This window comes from Mytilus trossulus, chromosome 14 (genome assembly GCF_036588685.1).
Source record: "Mytilus trossulus isolate FHL-02 chromosome 14, PNRI_Mtr1.1.1.hap1, whole genome shotgun sequence".
Taxonomy (NCBI): Eukaryota; Metazoa; Mollusca; class Bivalvia; order Mytilida; family Mytilidae; genus Mytilus; species Mytilus trossulus.
Window position 1 is genome coordinate 12,304,368 of NC_086386.1, and position 22,386 is coordinate 12,326,753.

The 22,386-nt window shown below is 31.1% G+C and overlaps 1 protein-coding gene across 3 annotated transcripts in view; it reads left to right on the plus strand.

The window, feature by feature from the left end:
• The window catches only part of LOC134697050 (serine/threonine-protein kinase Nek1-like), a 46,622-nt gene that overhangs the window by 20,845 nt on the left and 3,391 nt on the right, over positions 1-22,386 (plus strand). For 2 of the 3 annotated variants that reach the window (XM_063559066.1, XM_063559068.1), the window contains exons 21-42: positions 290-395; positions 695-803; positions 3,866-3,970; positions 4,743-4,805; positions 5,586-5,630; positions 6,011-6,106; positions 6,729-6,757; positions 7,295-7,471; positions 7,651-7,702; positions 10,889-11,045; positions 11,206-11,361; positions 11,798-11,944; positions 12,960-13,244; positions 13,985-14,195; positions 14,649-14,715; positions 15,546-15,644; positions 16,579-16,658; positions 17,440-17,516; positions 18,161-18,421; positions 18,987-19,123; positions 19,792-19,924; positions 20,554-20,569. In XM_063559066.1, the coding sequence (XP_063415136.1) occupies positions 290-395; positions 695-803; positions 3,866-3,970; positions 4,743-4,805; positions 5,586-5,630; positions 6,011-6,106; positions 6,729-6,757; positions 7,295-7,471; positions 7,651-7,702; positions 10,889-11,045; positions 11,206-11,361; positions 11,798-11,944; positions 12,960-13,244; positions 13,985-14,195; positions 14,649-14,715; positions 15,546-15,644; positions 16,579-16,658; positions 17,440-17,516; positions 18,161-18,421; positions 18,987-19,123; positions 19,792-19,924; positions 20,554-20,567 (2,606 nt within the window). In that variant the 3' untranslated portion in view covers positions 20,568-20,569. The remainder of the gene's footprint in view (positions 1-289; positions 396-694; positions 804-3,865; positions 3,971-4,742; positions 4,806-5,585; positions 5,631-6,010; positions 6,107-6,728; positions 6,758-7,294; positions 7,472-7,650; positions 7,703-10,888; positions 11,046-11,205; positions 11,362-11,797; positions 11,945-12,959; positions 13,245-13,984; positions 14,196-14,648; positions 14,716-15,545; positions 15,645-16,578; positions 16,659-17,439; positions 17,517-18,160; positions 18,422-18,986; positions 19,124-19,791; positions 19,925-20,553; positions 20,570-22,386) is intronic. The other variant, XM_063559067.1, reaches the window with a different exon arrangement.

The following is a 22,386-nucleotide window of genomic DNA, read 5'->3' on the forward strand; positions in this document are numbered from 1 at the left end:
TCAATTGTCAAGGCACAGATTATTTGTACATTCCCATGGTACCACAACATGTAAAATTTTGAGAAACAAAATATAAATATGTTTTCAAAAACATTGTGTGCTGTGAGCTCTTGATCATAATAACTTTTTCTGTATAAAAAGAAAATAGCAAAAATACAAGAAAAATTCAAATGAAACAGTTTTTTTTTAAATGCTAAAACACATCAAACAAATGGAAAACAACTATCATATTTCTTAACAGATCTTTAACTTTCTGATTTCTTTAAAATGTTGAAATTATTGACAACAGGTGGAGCGGCATACATGGCAGCACCTAGGCAACAACAGGCTGTTCCTAAATGGAACCGTGCTGGGGGTCCTGCTGCCAACCCCATACAACAGGCAGAAGAAAATAGGTTTGTAATTTATTGATTAATATAAGTATTTGATAGAACTTAGATTGAAAGTAAAATAGAACCAAAACATTTCCTTGTTTAAATATTTATTTTTGGAACAGTTATTTACAATAACAGTCAAGCCTCAATCCAAATACAAATTTTGTAAAGTTTCAATTAAGACTAGAGAAGATCTCCTCACATCAAGTTCATGAAAGGACAAAATATACAAAAATATGATATAGTGTTAAGTTTTAATTTTATAGACAGCTGGATATAAATGCTGCAGTATATATAATGGAGACTTTGTATTATTTTAGGCAGAAGGGTGCTGACGCTGCGGAGAGAGCCAGAATTGTTGGTGATTTTATACAAAGGAAACAAGAGGCTGAAGCAAACAGAAGGAGAGGAAATGCTGAACTGTTTGGGGTAGGTGGGGAATTTGTATTTGGGTATACCTGTAAGATACCTGTAAGATCGTTGTGGGGCTCATATGGAAGGATCCTATCCTTTTTAGCCCACCACATTTTAGTACACTTTCAAAAACTGATACAATCATCAATCCTGCATGATTTGGTGCATTATTTCACACAATTAAAAGTTATATATAAAACTATTTGTGTCCTCATCAATTTCCTAACTGATACATGACTGACTCCCAATGACGGTCTATACTAATTTTAAAGGCTTCCACAGTTTTAGATGAAATAACTTCAACTGGTAGGTTATTCCAATCATTAATAATATGTTGTGAGAAATGTCTTAAACGAATAGAAATGTTACATCTAGGTTTTGCTAATTTCCAATTATGCCCACGGGTATTAGTACTGATGACAGTAAAAAATCTTTCATAAGATATATCTTCGATTCCTTTTAATATTTTGAACGCTTGTATCATATCACCTCTTCGCCTTCTGTGAGTTAGGGAGGGTAGTTTAAGTACTTTTAATCTGTCTTCATAGCTTAAATGTCGTATATCAGGAATTAATTTAGTTGCTCTCATCTGCACTTTTTCTACAGCATTAATATCTTTCTTTAAATGCGGATACCATATTGTATTTCCATATTCCACATGTGGTCGTACCAACGCAACGTATAGTCTTAAAAATGTATATTGATCTTTAAAGTTAAAAGTTCTGTTAATCAGCCCAAGTATACTATTGGCTTTATTTATTTTACTTGATATATGTTGCGAAAATTTAAGATCATTTTGAAAAATAATTCCAAGATCCTTTTCTTGTTCATCTTTAGTAATATCAATATTGTTCATAGTATAAACATTTTCAGGATTATTTCTTCCATAGTGGATTTGTTTACATTTGTTCACATTAAATTTCATGTCCCCTAACTTGGACCAATTGTAGAGTGCATCTAGATCATTCTGTAAGACATCAGATTTAGAAGTAGGTGCATAAATTTTTGTATCGTCTGCGAAAATTTTTACTATAGACTTCACAACATCTGGTAAATCATTTATGAATATAATAAAAAGAACAGGTCCTAGTACACTGCCTTGGGGCACTCCACTTATTACATTTTGCCATTCAGATTTTTCCCCTTTTACCGCAACTTGTTGTTGACGTTCAGTTAAAAAGTCAGTTATCCATTCTAATATAGATCCATGTATACCGTATGAATACAGTTTCTTTAATAATCTTTTATGTGGCACTTTATCAAAAGCTTTGGCAAAATCGAGATATAATGTGTCCCAGGATATATTATTATCCATGTATAATGACCAGTCTTCCATGACATCAAGTAATTGTAATATACATGATCTTCCAGAGCGAAAGCCAAACTGTGAGTCTGATAACAAATTATTTGTTATTAAATGATTAATTATTTCTTTCCGTATAACCTTTTCCAAAGTTTCTTTCAACGATTTTCCCCCTGAAAATTACCAAGTTTGCATTGTTAGATGCTTTTTTTTGCCTCTCAAGCTCCTTTCTCAGCTCAGTGTTAATATCTCTCTCCTCTTTTGTCAAGTCAGGGGTAATATAAATATTGTTCCATTTATGTACAGTATACCCATCACTGTTTTTCCTTCTTAACAATTTAGAGTTACCTAGAACTTTATGCTTATCTACAACTGAACCAAAAGTTACTTTCATCAGTCTTGGTTTACTCTCATTTGGTTTACCCAATCTTATAAATGATTTAATTTCAACTTCATCACTCTGAACAGTGTGCAATATATCTTTCAATGAAATTTCATCATCTCTTTTCTTATTATCAGTACTACAATCTGGTTCTGGGACATTATGAATTATTAAATTGCATTTTCTTTCTTCTCTGTCCCTAAACGACTCAAAGGCTCTTTCTACTCTTTTGTCAATTTTCATATCCATGCTGGATTCAACAACTTTCAATTTTGTATCAAGTTCTTCAAAAAGTACCCTTTGTCTCTCAATGTGTAACCCTAACTCATTTAGTTTTGGTAATACGCGGACACATCCATCACAGTTAAATGGCAAATTAGGGGTGGACTCAGTTTTCAGTAACTCATATAATTTTGCTGAAACATGGCTACACTCTATGCAGAACCAATATCGGCATATATTACAGTTCATACATTTCTGGTTTTTCTTAAATGTTTCTTCACATTGGGCACAAGATTTGTTGTTAATTGAGGTCGGCATGGTGCCTGTCTTTGGAGTTGCTGTTTTACTCATTATTTTTTTTCTGAATGAAATGTTAGTTAAAAAGATATGTCGATGTTGTGTTTAAGCTTTCATGGCGAAAATGTTAATTTGGTCACCAAATTTATGCAGGATTGATGCAGATTTTTTAAAAAAAATTAGGGGCACAAAAAAAAACCTTCTGTTGTCTTTGCCGGAACCAGAAGTGTATAAAACATGTAAATACTAAATACAACAAAATTTTAAGACTTTTTTCCTATTTTTAAATCAAAAAGAATCTTGTCTTTGCTGTTTCATTTTGTCATTCAACAAGGATATAAAAATAATTCAGTTTGTGATATGCAAAAAGTTAAGATCAGGTTCATACAATTAATTTATATTTATTTGGATGGAATTTGATCCAGAATTTTGTCTCCCTTTAATGGATGCTCATAGGTATGCTGATTGTGGTGCCAGCTTTGACAATATGTTAAAATTTGTGATTAGGACAGTTTAAGGAGAAACACAAATGGTAAATCAACGTTATTTGGGATGTAGTTGTATGAGCTTTGGCACATCTTATTTTGATGGAGATTATTTGTCTTTGCCCCCTCAGACAGGGTCTATTGACTTCGAAACTTTTGAATGGTTTATGTGTATAAATTTTCATTAGGTCAGTTCATTTGGAACCATTTATTATAGATCAGAGATCTTTAGTATGCAGCTGTATTAGCATTGGCATACCTGACATCTGAAATTATTTTGTCTTCTTCTATCAGACATATGTCATTGACTGAGTATTTAGCAGCAATCAATAAAGAAAGAACTGGTCTGAAACAGTGATTAATAAAGGTTTATTTATATTTATTTCAGGGAGCTGCACCATATGAGTCCCCAAGGAATGTTCCCCCCTCACCTTCACCGATGAGGGATGATGGCAGACCTTCATCAGCTGATTCTAGGAGAAGAGAAGAAGAGGTAAGGCAGAACATAAGTGAATGTTGAACATACCCGTAGCCAGGGGGGTTCGGGGGTTTGGACGAACCCACCCTTGAAAACAAATAAGCACTGTTAAAGTCGATGTTCTGTTCGAATTGTGACTGTTAAAGTCGAGTTTGTGAGTCAAACAAACCCCCCTTTGGAAATTCCTGGCTACGGGCCTGTTGACCTTGCAAATATTATTTCAGTAGCAGATATTGACAGAATAATTGTGATTGAATATTATTTAAGAGAGTTTGCATTTATATTTGCAGACCTAGTTTTTTTTCAGGCCTTAGGTAGACTTCTTCCCATTACTATTGAAATTTGATTTATGGAAATCAATATTGAGAAATTTTCAAGTGTTTTCTAATTTTCACTATTTTTGGACAGACATTTTACCACGATATTGACCCTTAATGAACTTTTCACTGTTCTTTTATAAACATATATTGAAACTTCATAAAATATGAATAATGAACTCTGTAAAGAATAAACTGCCAAATTTTGACCAAAACTACAAATAAAACTTGACACACAAAATAAAAGGTCATAACATGTATTATGCTGGTATATATCTGTCTAGTGAGAAGAATCTTATAAATTAGTATTTTGAATAGAAGAAACATTGAATTGTTAGAACCCTATAAAAGCATGTGATTTGTATTAGTAAAAAGATATACTTGGGTACCCGTATGATCAAGACAGCAACACAAAAAGACATTTGCTATTTTCATACCATTAATTTACTTGTTACTATTATATTTGATAGGAGTATTTAGAAAGACTGAAAAAGATCAGACAAGCTAACTATAATGAAAGAAGAAATGATAAGGTAAATATAATATTATATGTAAATTCCATGTCTTTAATATAAGAATTTTATGTAACAGTGGGATTTAGCTGTGTTAAATATTGACTGTTGGTTAATCACAGACAAGGCAGAAAAGGTTATTTAGGTATGTTTCGGGGAACCACTTATTAGTCATGAACAGTAATATTGTATTTGCAGTTGTGTAATCATTAGCATATCATATTTCCATGTAGATAACATACCACTGCCCTATCAGTTAGGGTTTATTGTCATTGAAAGTTATGTATGGTATAAAATGTTATAACATGTTGCAATTTAAAATTTTGTTTTATACTAACAAAATTTCATTTAGTATTTACAAATTTCACAGAATTAAAAGATTTAAAAAATTTTCAATGAAATAGAAAAATCTGAAGACAATTATGCACAACAGTTAAGAGAAGGGGAAAAAGTTTGATCTATTTACGAAATATAAAAAAAGAAGATTTGGTATGATTGCCATTGAGACAACTATCCACAAAGACCAAAATGACACAGACATTAACAACTATAGGTCCCTGTACGGCCTTCAACAATGGACAAACCCCATACCGCATAGTCAGCTATAAAAGGCCCTTATAAGACAATGTAAAACAATTCAGACGAGAAAACTAATGGCCTTATTTATGTACAAAAATTAACGAAAAACAAATATGTAACACATAAACAAACGACAACCACTGAATTACAGGAAAAGATATTACCTCTGAATATTAAAGTAAAACCATTAAATATTGCTCATTTTTTTGTTATGATTTTCAGAATAACGAAGCCGAAGTTAGGAAAAAGAAAATTGAAGCTTTAAGAGTAAGTTGGGTTTACAAAAAAAAAAATAATGTTTAAATGAACAACAATACCTTACATTTAAAATAGTAAGCAATTTTTGACACTCAATAAAGACATGATTAGATAGAATTATTTAAATGAATCAAACATTGGATGATTCTCAAATTAGAACATAGTTTGAACAGGAGAATTTATAATTTGGATAAGATGAGAAATGATAAAAATGTCTAATAGCTATAGGTATTTCAAGAACAATTAAGTTGCATACATGATAAACAGTCAAATCAAGAGAGTTAACTATATTTCATAATATCTTAATAGCAACAAGGGGAGGTAACTATACTTCATAATATCTTAATAGCAACAAGGGGAGGTAACTATACTTCATAATATCTTTATAGCAACAAGCTGATGACAAGGCTAGACAGTTAAAGGAACAGTTGGAGAGACAGAGAAGAGAAATGGTACAGAAAGAAGAAAGAATGAGAAATCATCAGGTAAGATATATAAAATAATATCATCTGAAACTTTTTTCATATTATTTTTTTAGAAAATCATCCATTGCATTGGTGACAGGACTTAATCAATGGGCCTTATCAAGCAAAACATCATATTAGTATAAGATCATGTATATAAAACCAAGACATGTGTCAAATTTATATTTAAAAGCAAATCTCTGATGCATTATTTGAATTTGTAAAGTTTTTAGTCTGAACATAAGTTTATATCAATTGATGTAAATATGTAAAATAGATATACACACTTGGCCCAAAATATAACCCCAAAATATTTGATCTGCAAAGTTTATACTTTCCAAGGGAATTGAAATCCCTGTTCTAATGGGATAGCACCACACCCACTGTGTCCTATGCACTCTAACACTCAGCCAACCAGCTTATACAAAATATAGCTGACATTTAGGATGATAAGTTTACTAATTGTCATTATTACCTTCATAAACTTTATGACTGACATTCACTGATGGAGCTACTAATACATAAACAGTATAAACACCACAATTAAGACTTACCTCTTGTTAAATTAGTACCAAAAAAAGGATAAATATAGGTCTTATAATTTAAAATTTGATATTTATTTTGAATATTTGATTAATTCCAGGCACAAAGATATGCACAAGGAAAAGACAGGTATATTAGAAGTTTACAATAGTCAGGGTTTATATTGTTAAAGAAGATGGGACATGTAGACATATTTAACATTTATTAGAGCAAGTCAGTTGCATTTTTTAAAGAGTCACTCAAAATTATAATGTAAATGCAAACCAGTCACAATTTATGTCATAAAACATAGCGTCAATTTCCCTATTTACAGTATGGTATTTCTTTTTTTTAATATTCATTTGTTCAATGAATTTAGTAATATACTTTATCATGTTAATAGAAACACTTTTACCCAATTTTATGTTATGCCAGCGAGTTTGTGAAAAGTGGTGGTCCTCTGGATTTTACCACCAAAATTTGGCATAGGACTGACACATTTTTAGTATTTTTCAATAGAATTAATAGTGAGGACCTGCCAATTTTCTTCAAGGATCACAAGGACCATCAGAAAAAGATTTTGCAAACTCTGGTTATGTCCACCTAAATATGTTGAAATAGGAATGAATAACCTGGCATATTTAGCAGGAAAGTTTATGGTATTTAAAATCTATTTTTATTATTTAGACCAGGTTCAGCTCCTCCAGTTGCCAAGCCAGTTCCAGCTGTTGGTATTACAGGAGTTCTAAAGGCTATTGGTTCAGAGCCTGCTATACCAGAGCCTGTACAATCTCCCCCAGGGATAGGAATGACTGGTGCCCTCAAGGCTATTGGAGCACAGAACTCACCAGAGGAAAGACCTAAGTATGTATATCATAGGAATTTGTTCAATACTGTGTTTACATCCAGGTGTTTTTGATACTAAGTTTACCCTACATTTACTTTCATTCATTAACATATATGAGTATTTATATAAAAATAAAGATAAAAAATTATTATAGTAATAATGTTTGATTTATTTAAATATGTTTGTGTTATTTCAGAAGTGCATTACAGATTAAAAGGGATGAGGTTCTAAAGGGAGTTAATCAAAGGGTATGTATCATATATGTTAAGTTAACAGATTCTCCAACAACATGTTTTTTTTCAATATGTGGAAATCTAGTTTCTTATGGAATATCAAAACTTAAGGTTTGCCAAAGAAACAGATCTTTAAAATCAGTCCTTTTAGCTCCAATATTACAACATGATTCTTTCAATATGCCGAATATATTCTCTTATGGAATATAGTAATATATGGTTTGCTGAAAAAACAGAGTTTTCAAATCATTATAAAAAAGAAGATATGGTATGATGCTATGAGACAACTTTCCACTACAGACCAAATGACATAGAAGTTAAAAACTGCAGGTTTTAACAATAAGCAAAGCCCATTCTGCTTAGATAGCTTTAAAAGGCCCTGAATATGACAAAAGTTCTTTAAGGAGGCTTGCTGGTGTAAGATTTTCAGAAAAAAAATTAACATTTATTTTTCATTACAAATTTTATTTATTACCTTAAGTAGTTGTTACTTTATCATATGGTACAAAAATCATTCCAAAAAATCAATTTTAAAAATGTAGATATTAATTAAAAAAAAAGCTCCAAATTATCTCCCTTTGGTGCAAAAATGCCACTTTTTTTTACATTAAAATTGTAATATCTTTTTTAACTCATCGGTGAGCTATATTTTTAATGGTGTTTTCAAATAAGCCTAAATGATTGTAAAATTTATGCGATTTCTGTATTTTTTTTATTTCGATATTACTGCTATTTCTCCTATTAGTTCAACAGAAAAAAAGGACATTCACAAAAATGTATGCTTCTTTCGAAGTCAGATTGTGAGTGTAAATGAATGGTCACCCAATTGTTTTATTTCATTTTTCTATTCAGTATAAGATAAAGTTCATTTGGTCCGAGAACACAATTAATTCGTAGTGCATTTCTTTTAGAACATAAATGAAAATAAAAAAAATCCCACCTGCGCTTTCTCAAAGAAACTTTTACAGTGTGTTGTACTACTTTTGGGACAAATTATATCAAATTTATAGAAAACTTCATCGTCTCTAACTCAAAATATGGACAATTTTATGTTTAGGGCGTCTTGAAATCTTTTGACAGCTTCCGAAGTGCTCATTTTCCACCTTTTTCAGCTGGACCAAATCACTACTTTCCTTTAAAATTCTGGACCCAAATTTTTTTACAGTGTAATTTCATCCCCCTTCTTGCAATTTGAGGCAGTGAACATGGAGAAATAAATTTGGAAGGGGTATAAAAATTAATGGCAAGTAACCCACTGTCAACACTAGGGACTATATTTGTGAACAACGAAAATCAAGGGACGACAATGGTGGTCTCGGACCTAATAGGGTAGAAAGAGTTGACAAATCTTAAAAAAACTTGGTATGAACAAAGCTTAATGTATTATAACACTGCTTACAAAGTTTCATGACAATAGGATGTACATTATAGACATTAAGTTAAGTTCTATACTCATCTTTGAGTGTAAAATTTTGACGTTAAAATTGAAAAATTTCAACTATCAACATTTGGGGCTTTAAAAATTAAAATATTGCAAAAAAATACTTTTTAAATGCCTTAACATATAACTTATCATGTACTTAAAGCAATAGAGTACTCATTTGATTTATCAGACTTGGCATAATTATTCAAAAGTCAAATTTATATGAGCCTGTGCCTAAAAATTCAGGTTTTTCAATGAAGGGGAGCCTTACATGAAGATGTAATATTTTCCAGCAATTTTTAATTTGTGAAGCTTTTTAGTTACAAATAATCCTTACATATGTATTTAAAGTACTCTAAATGGAAAGAAAAGTTACAAATAACATATCATATTAGTTTAAAAGGGTCTTAGGCCAAGTAAGACTGGAAAACATTTAGGGTCAATTAAGGCCGTGCTACATATTTGCATTAAAAAATGCATATTGAGGCTATAAGAAATAAAAATTTGTGTCTTTTTTATCATTTCTATACTCATGTGACATGATACAACAAATCTGAGCACAAAAAGACTCTTGCAATTAACTTTTCTTACAAGCAGTATGGGCTGAAACAAAGATTTTTGCCTTTTTAGGGAAAAACTTGCATGCAATTTATTCTCAACAGGCTTATATTTAAACCACTTGCTATCCTACAGAAGAAAAGAAATTTATTATGAAAAATGGAACAGGTACAATAGACATTGTAAAGTGCATTTGATACAAATTTAGTGAGGTCTGTAATATGGACATCAAATTTTATATACCAAGCTCCCCACTATTGCCTTCATCCAAACAAGGCGTTAGACAAGGGTCATTTATACAACACATTTTGCACATTTTATCTGAGATAAACTTCTTTTCTGTAGATTCAGAGTTCATAAATAAGTAAAAGAAGCAGGTAAAGGCATAGAAACACAAATATTGACCCATAAAAACCTGTCAGATAGAAAGTCAGGATGCCATTTATGCATCAATATTGAAAAAGTTATAAAATGCCTATTTTGACCATAAAATGCCAAAATTGGTAATTTTTGCAGAAATTCTATAAAATAAAAGTTTAAATCCTTTAGTTTCATGCTATTTGACAAGTTGACACCATCAAATCATTTAGGGAAGTTGCCAGAGTACAAATTCTATATTTACAGATTTCACCTCTTAGGTCCGAGAACACAATTAATTCGTAGTGCATTTCTTTTAGAACATAAATGAAAATAAAAAAAATCCCACCTGCGCTTTCTCAAAGAAACTTTTACAGTGTGTTGTACTACTTTTGGGACAAATTATATCAAATTTATAGAAAACTTCATCGTCTCTAACTCAAAATATGGACAATTTTATGTTTAGGGCGTCTTGAAATCTTTTGACAGCTTCCGAAGTGCTCATTTTCCACCTTTTTCAGCTGGACCAAATCACTACTTTCCTTTAAAATTCTGGACCCAAATTTTTTTACAGTGTAATTTCATCCCCCTTCTTGCAATTTGAGGCAGTGAACATGGAGAAATAAATTTGGAAGGGGTATAAAAATTAATGGCAAGTAACCCACTGTCAACACTAGGGACTATATTTGTGAACAACGAAAATCAAGGGACGACAATGGTGGTCTCGGACCATTTATAGGGAAAAAAATTGAGAAATCCTATATTAAATTAAAAAAATTAGTTAGACCCGCGAGACCCCTTAAGCTCCAAAATATAAATTTTGAATGATATTTGTTACAGTCTAATAACCTTTTTAATTTCAGGGTCCACCTCGAGCAGGATGGGGAGCTCTAGATGAAAAACCTGCCTTTGAAATAAAAGAAGAGGAAGAACCTGAAAGTTCAAGGTCAAGATGGGGTGACAAGATAGACGACAGACTGAAAGGACTCCCACTTCAGGAAACAGCATCTGCTATGGAAGGTACATTACTGTATGGACTATTGTAGACATTTGGTTTTGTTTAATTTTGAAGTTTGTCTTTTTATTTCTAAGATATTTAATTCTTAGTCTATTTATCCTATTTCACACTTGATGCAGTTGTAGAATCTTCCAGTAAAGCCCATTTCTATATTAATTTTAGCCACTAGTGCCAGGGACCAGGTTATCCTGAATCCAAGTGATATAGCAGCCGATGCAGCCAGGAGACAATGGGGCAGACCTGGCAGTACAGTTATGAATGCTCTTAAAGATATACCTATCATGGAGGGAAGCAGTACCATGTCCAGTGATAAGTCAGGTAAGATATACCTATCATGGAGGGGAGCAATACCTTGTCGAGTGATAAGTCAGGTATACTTTTCTTTAGTTTGAATTTCATAAGTCCAAGAGGGAAAGATGTGAAGCCATTACAAAAAAATAGATTTTATTTAATGAATGGCAATAATTTATTTTGAATTTATTAAACCATAAAATTTATTTTTCACTCTTCACATTGAATAATCCGCAAAGCGGATTATGTAAAATGTACACACATGTTGGTGTATGAATACATAACGCCAGAGTGGGCAGGTCACCATAGAAATTGACAACATTGAAAATAAAAGTAATACTGTTAACCAATCAGAAAACAGTAAATTTATTTATTCTGTGAAATTTTATTGGGGATCACATAATTAAGGATCATAGATATTAAAAAAAATTACAGCAAAATAGTATAAAATTTTTAATTTCAGATGATAGTGTTCCCTCTTCAGTAGCTTCAACAGACACAGAAGTTAAGCCAGGTATTGGTGAAACCATAACAGTAACAAAAACACCCATTCAAAAAGGCACAATAACAATATCATCCATAGAGACAAAGGAAAATATAACCAGACCTGGTAGGTGTCGACTGCAATGTATTCAACAGGAAGCATTAAATGTTTTAGGTTGTTCCTCCATACTTTTCCTGAGGGGCTTTTCAATTAGCGATTATTATGCCATGCTTGTAATTGTAAGGAGACATTTTGTTTTCCAGTCTGTGCTTTCAATCCAAATTTTGTTTGTCTTGTATCAGATTGAATATTAAAGTTTTGATTGAAGATGATATACTATGAACCAACCCCTTCAAATTATAGCTCTATTAGAAAAATAGAAATTATACAGTTAGTCTGTATTTCAGTACTTACTTCTTTGTATGGTTTGAATCAAAACTTTTTGGGGATTATTTTTAGAACTCTTTTGTCATTATACACCCATTTATTATAATTTGTTCTACTTCAAGAATGCTGTTTCATGGTTCACATTTATGGTCCTGCATGCATTTCAGGGGGTATTCACTTTTATTAAAACAGATTTAGCTCGCTTAATTTCCATAAAATTTTGACAAAATATTAATTTCATCTGTTGACAATTCTATTTCAATTTATTTTTTGAGAAGCTTGTTCTCTTGTTTAGGATTCAAACATTCAACTAATTTTGAAATTTAAACTCTTTAACCCCTTAAGTAGGGCCTGTCCAGCACTTACCAAGTCATCAAAACTCACAGTAACAATTATGTTTTCAAAGGCAGATAGACTTAACATGTAAATTTTGAAACATCATTTTTAAAATCATAAAAGCATGAACAAAATGTGTTATACATTAAAGTTATATTTAAAAATTATAAAAAAAAAATACGGATGAATACTTTGTAAAAATGATTGTTTGTAAATAATAAATAAAATCTATTTTATAATTAAGATGGATGTTGTGGTATGAAATAACATTAACATTTTTATATATACTGACTGAATAATATTGATTATCTAAAAATCTCAAGTTTGTTATTTAGCTTTATTTAGTGAAGTGCTTGCTTTTTGTACTTTCACCATTATTTTATTTGATGTTGTGTTTATGCACTTTTATTCTGTTTAGAAATAGAAATCCCATCAAAGCCATCTGAATCACCTGATCATGAAGTCAACCAATCAAAATCAGAACCTACAATAACATCATCACCTGACCAGAAATCTACACAATCTGACACAGAAAAGGAACCAGATAAATCCAGTTCTGAGGGACAATTATCTAAGCCTCCAGTAGCTACTAAATCAGTATTAAATAAGCCTCCCTTGCCGTCCAAACCTAAACCTGCTGACAAACCATTGGTATTACCTAAACCAACAATTTTAACCAAACCAGAATCTCCATTAGTATTTGGTTAGTAATCATTTTGTACCTTTAACTTAATGGTTCACAACAAAGCCTATATTGTTATTATGGCCAATGAAATATTTAACTTGATCAAATTTTTTTGAATTCTTTCATTTTCGTGGGTACCAATTTCATTTGATAAGGAAAACTAACATGTTCAAGAATATTTGATTTCATGGTTTTGCGGGAGTCAGCATACAAGCCTATGGGAAATTTGCTATTTGTTGAATATTTAATTTTGTGGTTCACCTGTACCCACAAAGTCCATGACAATTGGTATCCAACTAATAATAATAAATCCACAGTAATTATAGTTGAACTAAACCAAAAGAAATATGATGAAATACAATCCACAGTCTGTAAAACATAACAGAAACCTTAAGATGAGGATTATGAACGAAAGTAAAAACCTTGCTCTACAAGGGTAAGAAGTCCAAAATTGAGAGGAGAAAAATAGATCAGCTGAAGTGGTCCCCATATGTTGTAAGCATGTTTAACAAGTTCACAACTATATTTTTATTTTGTCACTGGTAATAAATTGATGCTATTTTGTTTTTATTTGTTATATTAAAACGGTTTGCTTTGATATTTTCCTGAAATGGTGATTAAATTATTTTTGTGTGTGTTTTTTTTAAATGAAATATATATTCAAATCACCAAAAGTATGTGTCATACAAATGATTTGAATTCCTATTCTCGTACATTTCCTTTATTACATATTATTACATATTAACCAATATTTGCAGCCAAACAAGGTGATGTACCACAGACTAAGAATGAAGTAGGTGTTGGATCATTGTTCAGTAAAGTAGAACTTGAGGAGACAGACCAGAACAAAACAGAGGTCATCAAAGATAATCTAGTCCTTGAGGAAGTTCAAGATGATACACCAAGAGATAAAGTTCAGGAAGATACACCAAAAGATAAAGTTCAAGACGATGTACCAAAAGATAAAGAGTAAGTAACCATGTGATAAAAGGTTTACATGTGTTTGTTCTATAATTATACCCCCATAGGGGTATACTGTTTTACCACTGTCTGCCCATTTATCCATCAGTCTGTCTGTATCCTATGAATATTTTCCTTTCATCTTTCTCAGGAACTACACTACAAGGTTTTTCTGAAATTTTGTTTTAGGGTTTATATAAGTCAGCTATACCGTGTGATGAGTTTTCAGATTCATCACTCAACAACTTCCTATTTACCGAAAACTTAAATATTTTTATATTATTAAGATTATCCACTTACGGCAGGGTTATCATCAGTGAGCAGTAGCTTGCGGTTTCACTTGTTTAGAATTTAGCAAACATTTAAAAGAAGTCTTGTGAACCATTGAAAGATATAATGTTAAGTAATATAGAATAATTAAGTTGGACTATGTTTGATATGAGTGTTGTTTCTTTATGACAGTGGTAAACCAAAGACAGGACTAGCTGTGGCATTGACCACTGGTCATTTTGATATCAAGTATACAGGGGTAAGTCATTTAAGGATTATGTATAGGTGAAAAGAGTAGTGACTATGTATAAAAGCTTCATAATGCAATACATTACTTTACTTTTTAAGCATAAATTTTTAAGTTTAAGAAATTGTAGTGATTTTATCATTTGAAAAAGATACATAGAAATTAAAGATATGCTTTGAATTAAGATTTTCAAAAAGAATTCCTCAAATATCACTTAAGGTGGTACCTAACACTACAGGGAGATAACTCTTTAAAGTCAGCTAAACGTTTTAATTGCGTTGTGTTGTAACAGGAATATTAAGCTTCTCAATGATCAAAATTGGTGTTTGTCAAACTGCTATATAACCAGTGTAATTTTTCTGACAAAACGGTTGGTTCAAAATTTTAGAAATTTTTATATTTTTGTTAAACGGTAAAAGTAAGTACTTTGACAAAATTTTATGAAAAATAAACGAGCCAAATTAATTTTAGTGCAAGTGTTGGGTACCACCTTAAACAATTTTTTATGACCTAAATAAAAAAGGGGATTCTGGGTTAACGTCCAATGAGACAACAAACCAACTACACTGTGTAACACAAGAAACAACACATATAATTATGTGGAGGTCAATATTCTTCAATAATGATCATGTGTGCATTGCATTTTTTTTTGATAGGAAATAAAGTGGGATATTTTTTATTGTGATTTGGGGGAAGTCTGCATGCATTAAAAAAATCAGATAAATGAATGTGAGTTTTTATTATTGCAATTATTACCAAATCATAATAATGGTAATGATAAAGACATCGCAATAATATCCAAGTTTACCGTATTCATAAAGTAGTCCATACTATATTTTCAGATGTTAAGAACCTGTTCAGAACCAGATCTGAGTAAACTGTCACAAAAAGATGTAATAAAAATAGAAAGAAGAAGTCTAGAGTTAGAAAGACTTAAAGAGGTGATACGTTATTTATTATCAATAGTTTTCTGCATAACTAGGGTCAGGGAAAGACTTTATATGGGATTTCTTACTGCTAAATAATGTTTATATATGTGTCATTAATCAGGAGTTCACTAAACATGGTAAATGAAACTATCAAATCAAAAGTTCCTTGAAAATTCAGCTTTAAGTTTGCATGTTTATATGTATATTCAGCTTTTATTTCATTGTAAGCATGTACTCAGTAATCTATATAGGACTCTGTATAATTGGATCTGCAGGGGTCACCACACCAGGTGAACAGAGCAAATTGATCCTCTTTGGAGTCCTGATATTAACTTTTCTTAATGGTAAAAAGGAAGTTTTGATCTCCCTAGATTTTCTGTCAAGTTACCAGGTGTGGCCTTGTGATGTTTTTAACAAATCTTACTAAAAAGGCACACATTGATTAACTCACAATTAATTCAGACCTCAAGGCAGGGAAATAAATCTTTTAAATGAATAATAAAAATGGCCCTCAAAGTGGCATGACAGAAATATTCTTGGAAAAGTCTTTCACACAAATAGCATTATTAAAACCTCTCTTGTCTTCCTGGAGTCTTTCTATTGCATCAACACTCATCCCTGTTTAGCTACCAGGGAGAAGTCTGAGGTGTGGTGACCCCTGATCATTACCCAGAATGGAGATTGCATTTTCTGTGTTGTTATTTTTATGTGTAATATGCAATGGTTCAATATTTCATAAGATTCTATGCCTTCTAAAGGACTCAGCATGGGCAAATGCTTGTATTTGAATGAAAACAAACTTAATTTGTATTTGAATGAAAACAAACTTTAATTTGTACTTTAAGAAAATCAAATTAAATAATGAATTTTTATATAAGTTACTGTTAGTTACAGTATTATATCAGTTTATCAGTTGGAATAAAATGAAATATAAATTGTAACACAGGATGACGATGATGATGAAGAGGAAACCAATGAAAATAAAGATAAAGATGACAGAGAGAATGAAGAAGAGGAAGATGATGTGTAAGTCACAGACTGGTAGTCTTTAAAAATTTTAACTTTTAAAAAATAAGAAGATGTGCAAATCCTAGGATGTAGTCTTTGAATGTTTAACTTAAAATTATAAAAAACTTAGAAAATGTGGTATGATGGCCAGTGATACAGCTCTCTAACAGTCACCAAATGACATAGAAGTTAGCAACTATAGGTAACAGTACAGCTGTCAACAATGAGCAAAACCAATAGCACATGGAAAGCAATAATAGGCCCTACAATGACAAATGTACAATAATTCAGACAAGAAAAATATTTGACTCATATATACCAGTATGTACTAATTATATAAAGAAAGAATGAAAAAAACATTTATAAGGTAAAGTTCTATCAGCCCTGAGATTTTCAGATGAATCTATTAGCCCATTGTTGGGTTGCTGCCACTAAATTGGTAATTTTAAGGAAATTTTGCAGTTTTTGATTATTATCTTGAAAAGTTTTAATGATAAAGATAAGCTGTAAATAGCGAATATGTTCAGCAAAGTAAGATCTACAAATTAGTTCACATGACCAAAATTGCCAATTGACCCCCTGAAGAGTTATTGCCCTTTAAGAACAATTTTACACAATTTGTTTATCATGTTTTCTAACACTTATTAATATACTTTAAACCAAGAAAACAACTACGATGAAATTTGACACTTTTAAAACTCTTAAACGAAAGATAAATGCAAAAAATCAAGGTAAGCAATTCAGGCCCCTGAGAGCCTTTTGTTTGAGAACCTTTGTAAAGTGTGAAATTGTATTTCAGAGATGAAGAAGAATATGAAGAGTTGATGAGTGTACGGGAAACAATGGCTAGTCTTTTACTGAGGGAATGTAGTACAGGTGAGTGAATGAGAAATACTGTGGATTCATTATTATGCATTAGATACCAATTTTCATGGATTTCTTGGGTACAGGGAAACCACAGAATTAAATGTTCAATGAATGACAAATTTTCTATAGGGGTGTATGCAGACTCTCACAAAACCATTAAAATAGATATCCACGAACATGTAAGTTTTCCTTTATCCACGAAAATTGGTACACACGAAAAATAAATAAATTTACAGTAATGCCTTTTAATGATTTGATCAAGTGCAGAAAATGCCAATCTTGAAACAGAAATTCCTTTATGAATTTTTACCTTCTCTCAACTGGTATTGTCCATTTATGAACAGTTTGAATTGTAAATAGTTTGATCTGATAAAGTATAAAGAGTATAAAAATGTATAGGGGAGGGTTGAGATCTGATTAACCCAGTGACAAAACATGTTTAACCCAGTGGCATTATTCCACCTGTCCCGAGTCAGGAGCCTTTGTTAATCCTGTATGGTTTTTTTCAGTTCCATTATATGTTATAGATTTAACTATGATGTACATTTTCACTGAACTATGTTGGGCTTTGGCTGTTATCTACTCTTTTGTCAGTTCGTTGTCCCTTTGACATATTCCTTATTTTCATTCCCAATTTTATAACTATATTGTAGATGATGATGGTTCAAACAAAGGAGACACAAACAAATTCAGATTGTCTGCAGCAAGCAATAAAGAGAACGACATTGCAGAGGAAAATGATGATAAAAAGGAGGATGAAGAAGATGAAGAAAACAAGGAAGATGAAAATGATGAAGAGGAGAAGGGAGATGACAATGAAGAAGAGGAAAATGGAGATGATGGTGATCTCAATAATTACGCTGAGGCTCTAGAAGATGCTGAATATAAAGATGATAGTGCATTGTTTGAATCAGGTAAGGAGAAGGAACGTTTGTTAGAATATTGAAGGTATGGTTCTTAGAAAATGTGCTACTAATCCATTGAAACAATTACAATTAATTCCAGCGAAATTTACTATTGAACAATAGTCTTAAGCACCTGTTCACAGGTTCTGTCTCTGGGTGTCATGTATGATTAAATAAAACAGCTGTAAGAAAATATTTAAGTAATATTTCTATCTTGTACTACTGGTATTGTAACAGTGCTTCCCCTGAATTTGTAAACATTTAATCAACACCATTTAGCTGAGCATTGATATTGTTTAGCCTCTTGTTTAAATATCTTTACCGCAAATGCACCCATTATTTAGCTTACAATTAATTCAGACTACAATGCAAGGAAATAAATATGTAATAAAAAAAAACATGTAGGAGAAATGCTAAGAAAAGTCTGTCACACAAGAAGCATTTTTGAATTCCCTTATGTCTTCTTGAAGTATCTCTGTTTTGCTGCCAGTGGGAAGGCTGAAGTGTTCTTCAGACTATAGCATATCAGATTGTATACTTGACGTTTTATAAGTTATTTTCATTGTTATCGTAGATGAGAGTGATGTTGATACACAGTTTGGAGATGACGATGAAGATTTTGATTTGTTTTCACGGTTAGAAGAATCTCGAGCAGAATTAGAAGGTCAACTTGGTTGTGATAAATTTCTAAAAGTATATAAAACAGTACAGGTAAGATATCATTAATGGATTTTGATGTTCAGTTTAAAATTATATTTATTTATATATGATTTAATTTTGGATGTAACATTTCTTCTGATTAGCTGACGTCATTTCGGCTATCATATCATAGACAGAATTTTATCATGTGACCATGACATCATCAATGTTTTGCATGATATACGCTTTAGAATTAAGTTATAAGAAATAACTGTTATATTTTGTCAGTCTATTTGAAATAACATAAAATTGTGGTACACACTGTTAAATAACCCGCTACCCGTGTTATTCCGTGTGCACCACATTTTTTATGTTATTTCTTCATAGACAGAAAAAATATTAAAGTCATTCCTTAAATATATGATGCTAGAATTAAGAAAGGAAAAATATTAGAAAAATATACCGGTTTTGAGAAAAAAAATACCAAAAGCTTTTTAAACTTAATTTATTCACATTTAGATTTTAAAATAAAAAAAAAACTCTTTACACCCAAAATTTTATAAATAATTATGCATGAATTAAAAGTAGTTCTCAATAAATAAAAGCCTTTAGAAGAAGACCAACAATTTTTTTTTTTTTTTTTTAAACTTAACTGAATTGTTATATTAAATGTGGTTATGAAAGATCCAAATGATTTGAAACAATCTGTGTTAACTGCTATTTTATTGATTGAAATGCAGGCTCTTCAAGAAGATGAAGATGAGAATATAGAAGATGGGGCTAAGCTAGCCATGAACATGTTAGGCAAAGATCAGGAACATTTATATCCTAAAATATTCCAACTAGTCATGGCCGATGCTGCATTTACTGAAGGTATGTTGTGAACTTGTCCTTAAATATCTGAACTAGCCAGGTTTATTAAAGTTTTAATGACAGTAAGCCTTTGAGTTCATGTAAACAGTAAGCTTTTGAGTTGATGTAAAGATCACGAAAAAAGAGTATGTATGGCTCCTTGATGTCCAGTGGCAAATATTTCATGGTATTCAGAATACAATTAGTAAATATTATAATTTGTCCTTTAGGAGCATAACCAGATATATAAGGGTGAAAAGGAAAGTATTTTGTCTTTATACTGGTTGTAGGATGGACATGTTCAGTTGTTAACTGTTTAGCTCTTATTTAGCTTAAAGTAATACTTCTGTCAATTTTAACCAGTGATGCAAAGTTGGGTCTGGATATTGATGTGTTTGAGCTTTTGATTTTTTCATTTGATTAAGGATTTACTATTTTTAATTTCTCCTATGAGTTCCGAATTTGAATTATTATATTTTTTCTCTCTACTTTTTGGTCTCAGCTTGATAACTCTAGAGTTATACAATATTAATTAAACTTTTTGTTCCATGAATCTGAAGACAATGGTATTAACTATATTTATATTGGTGGTTGAAAAATGTCAGTATTTAGGAACTTGATAAGAAATCTACAATAATTATCTTGTACAGGTGAAGATGCCTAAAGGTAACATATCACATTGATGTAGTGTGTTAATGTAAAATGCTTCAACATCTCTCTTATGCCAGAAATAGAGTAAAACATTTATTTTATTGCTAGATGTATGCTTAAGTGCTAGATATTTACTAAGATTATTATAGGGATTTTACATATCGTAAATTGGAAACTCATTCATCTTTTACTGAGGTTAAGTGTGTAAGGTGGGTATGACCAACCATGAGCTGTCTGACAGGAACTTGTTTAGAAAGTGAGAATACTGGTAATGCATAACAAACAAACCAGAATTTATTCTTCAAAAAACTGCTATTGAAATGTGAGAAGTCCATCATAATCTGACTGAATTTTTATGATTGTTTATGTTAAACTAGATTTACAAGCTTATGACATACTTACTTACATAAAACCTTTTAATTCATCTTTTAGTTAATAGTGCTTAAAAAAACGAAAACTGATTAATTTTACATCTCTGAAATAATTCATATATATACAGATCTGGGAAGGTGTTATTATGAAAAAAGGATTTTTTCTATCAAATTTTTATTTTGTTCAGTCTTCTGTTTCATTTATGTCTATTTCATGGGTTATGCATTATTTCTCCTTTCTTTTATTCAAGACTTTCCTGTTAACTTATAATTTTTTCTTACTTAAAAATACTACCTATAATGTGTTATCTCTTATTTTTCTTCATACATAGTTTAACATATAAATATATTTAGTCTAATCTTCTTATTGTCTATCTTTGATTATCATGATTATTTATTAGCAAACAATTATGAATAACAGTTATTATTAAAGTCAACCGATATGTCTTTTGCAAATTAATAGGATTAAGGATAAGTTACCATCGAAATTTTTTTTCAGCATAACTTCTACCTTTAAATTTTGACTCAGTCGAATAACCAATTTGCAGAATAAAAATCTTATGATTAATTTTTTCTGCAGGACAGCAACAGAAAATGGAATCACAGTAAATTATTATGTCTTTTTATGTTTGCTTCCTGTAACCATGGTAACCATACACTAAAATATTGTCTGCAGTGATGCACATTTTGGAATTACTAAAAGTGAATTAAAGAAATTCTATCAAAATTAGAATTTTTTATTTGGGTGACCAACATTTTATTTAGTTTTGGATTATCAATTTGCCATCTTTAATTTTGTCAGAATCTGGATTTATAAACTATTTGTAAATAGTAAAATCACAAAAATGCTGCATTCAAAATAGAAAGTCCCTAATCAAATGTCCAAATCAAGAGCTGAAACACATCAAATGTATTTATAACAACTGTCACATTCCTGACTTGGTATAGGCATTTAAAAAAAAAATATGCTTAAGGTTTAAACTTCTTGAAATTAGTTTTACAAAATAATAATGTACAGTTGATATAAACGACAAGACTGTGATAGCCAATGTAACAGTGTAGTAGTAACGGGTGATCATGCTTTTATAGGCAGAAGGTGGTCTTCTTTTTTATATTGCTCTTATAACTCCACCAAAAATTGTCCAATCATGTGTAGAAAAGATCCACTCTTTAGCTCACCTTGCCTAAAAGGCCAAGTGACATGGTTAAATAGAACAAAGGGGGGAAATGCAAGTATTTCAAAATATTTTAAAAGCAAACATAGTTGTTAGTTTCTGTGTCATTTTGGGCGTGTGTGGAGAGTTGTCTCATTGGCAATCATACCACATCTTCTTTTTTATATGGTAAGAATGTTGAGCTAAATCTATGGTTCATTTAAGTCAAAACTATCAGATGACTTCTAAAACTCTTATAAGAGTTATTCCCCTTTATGGGATTTTTTATTATATGGTGGTCTTTGTT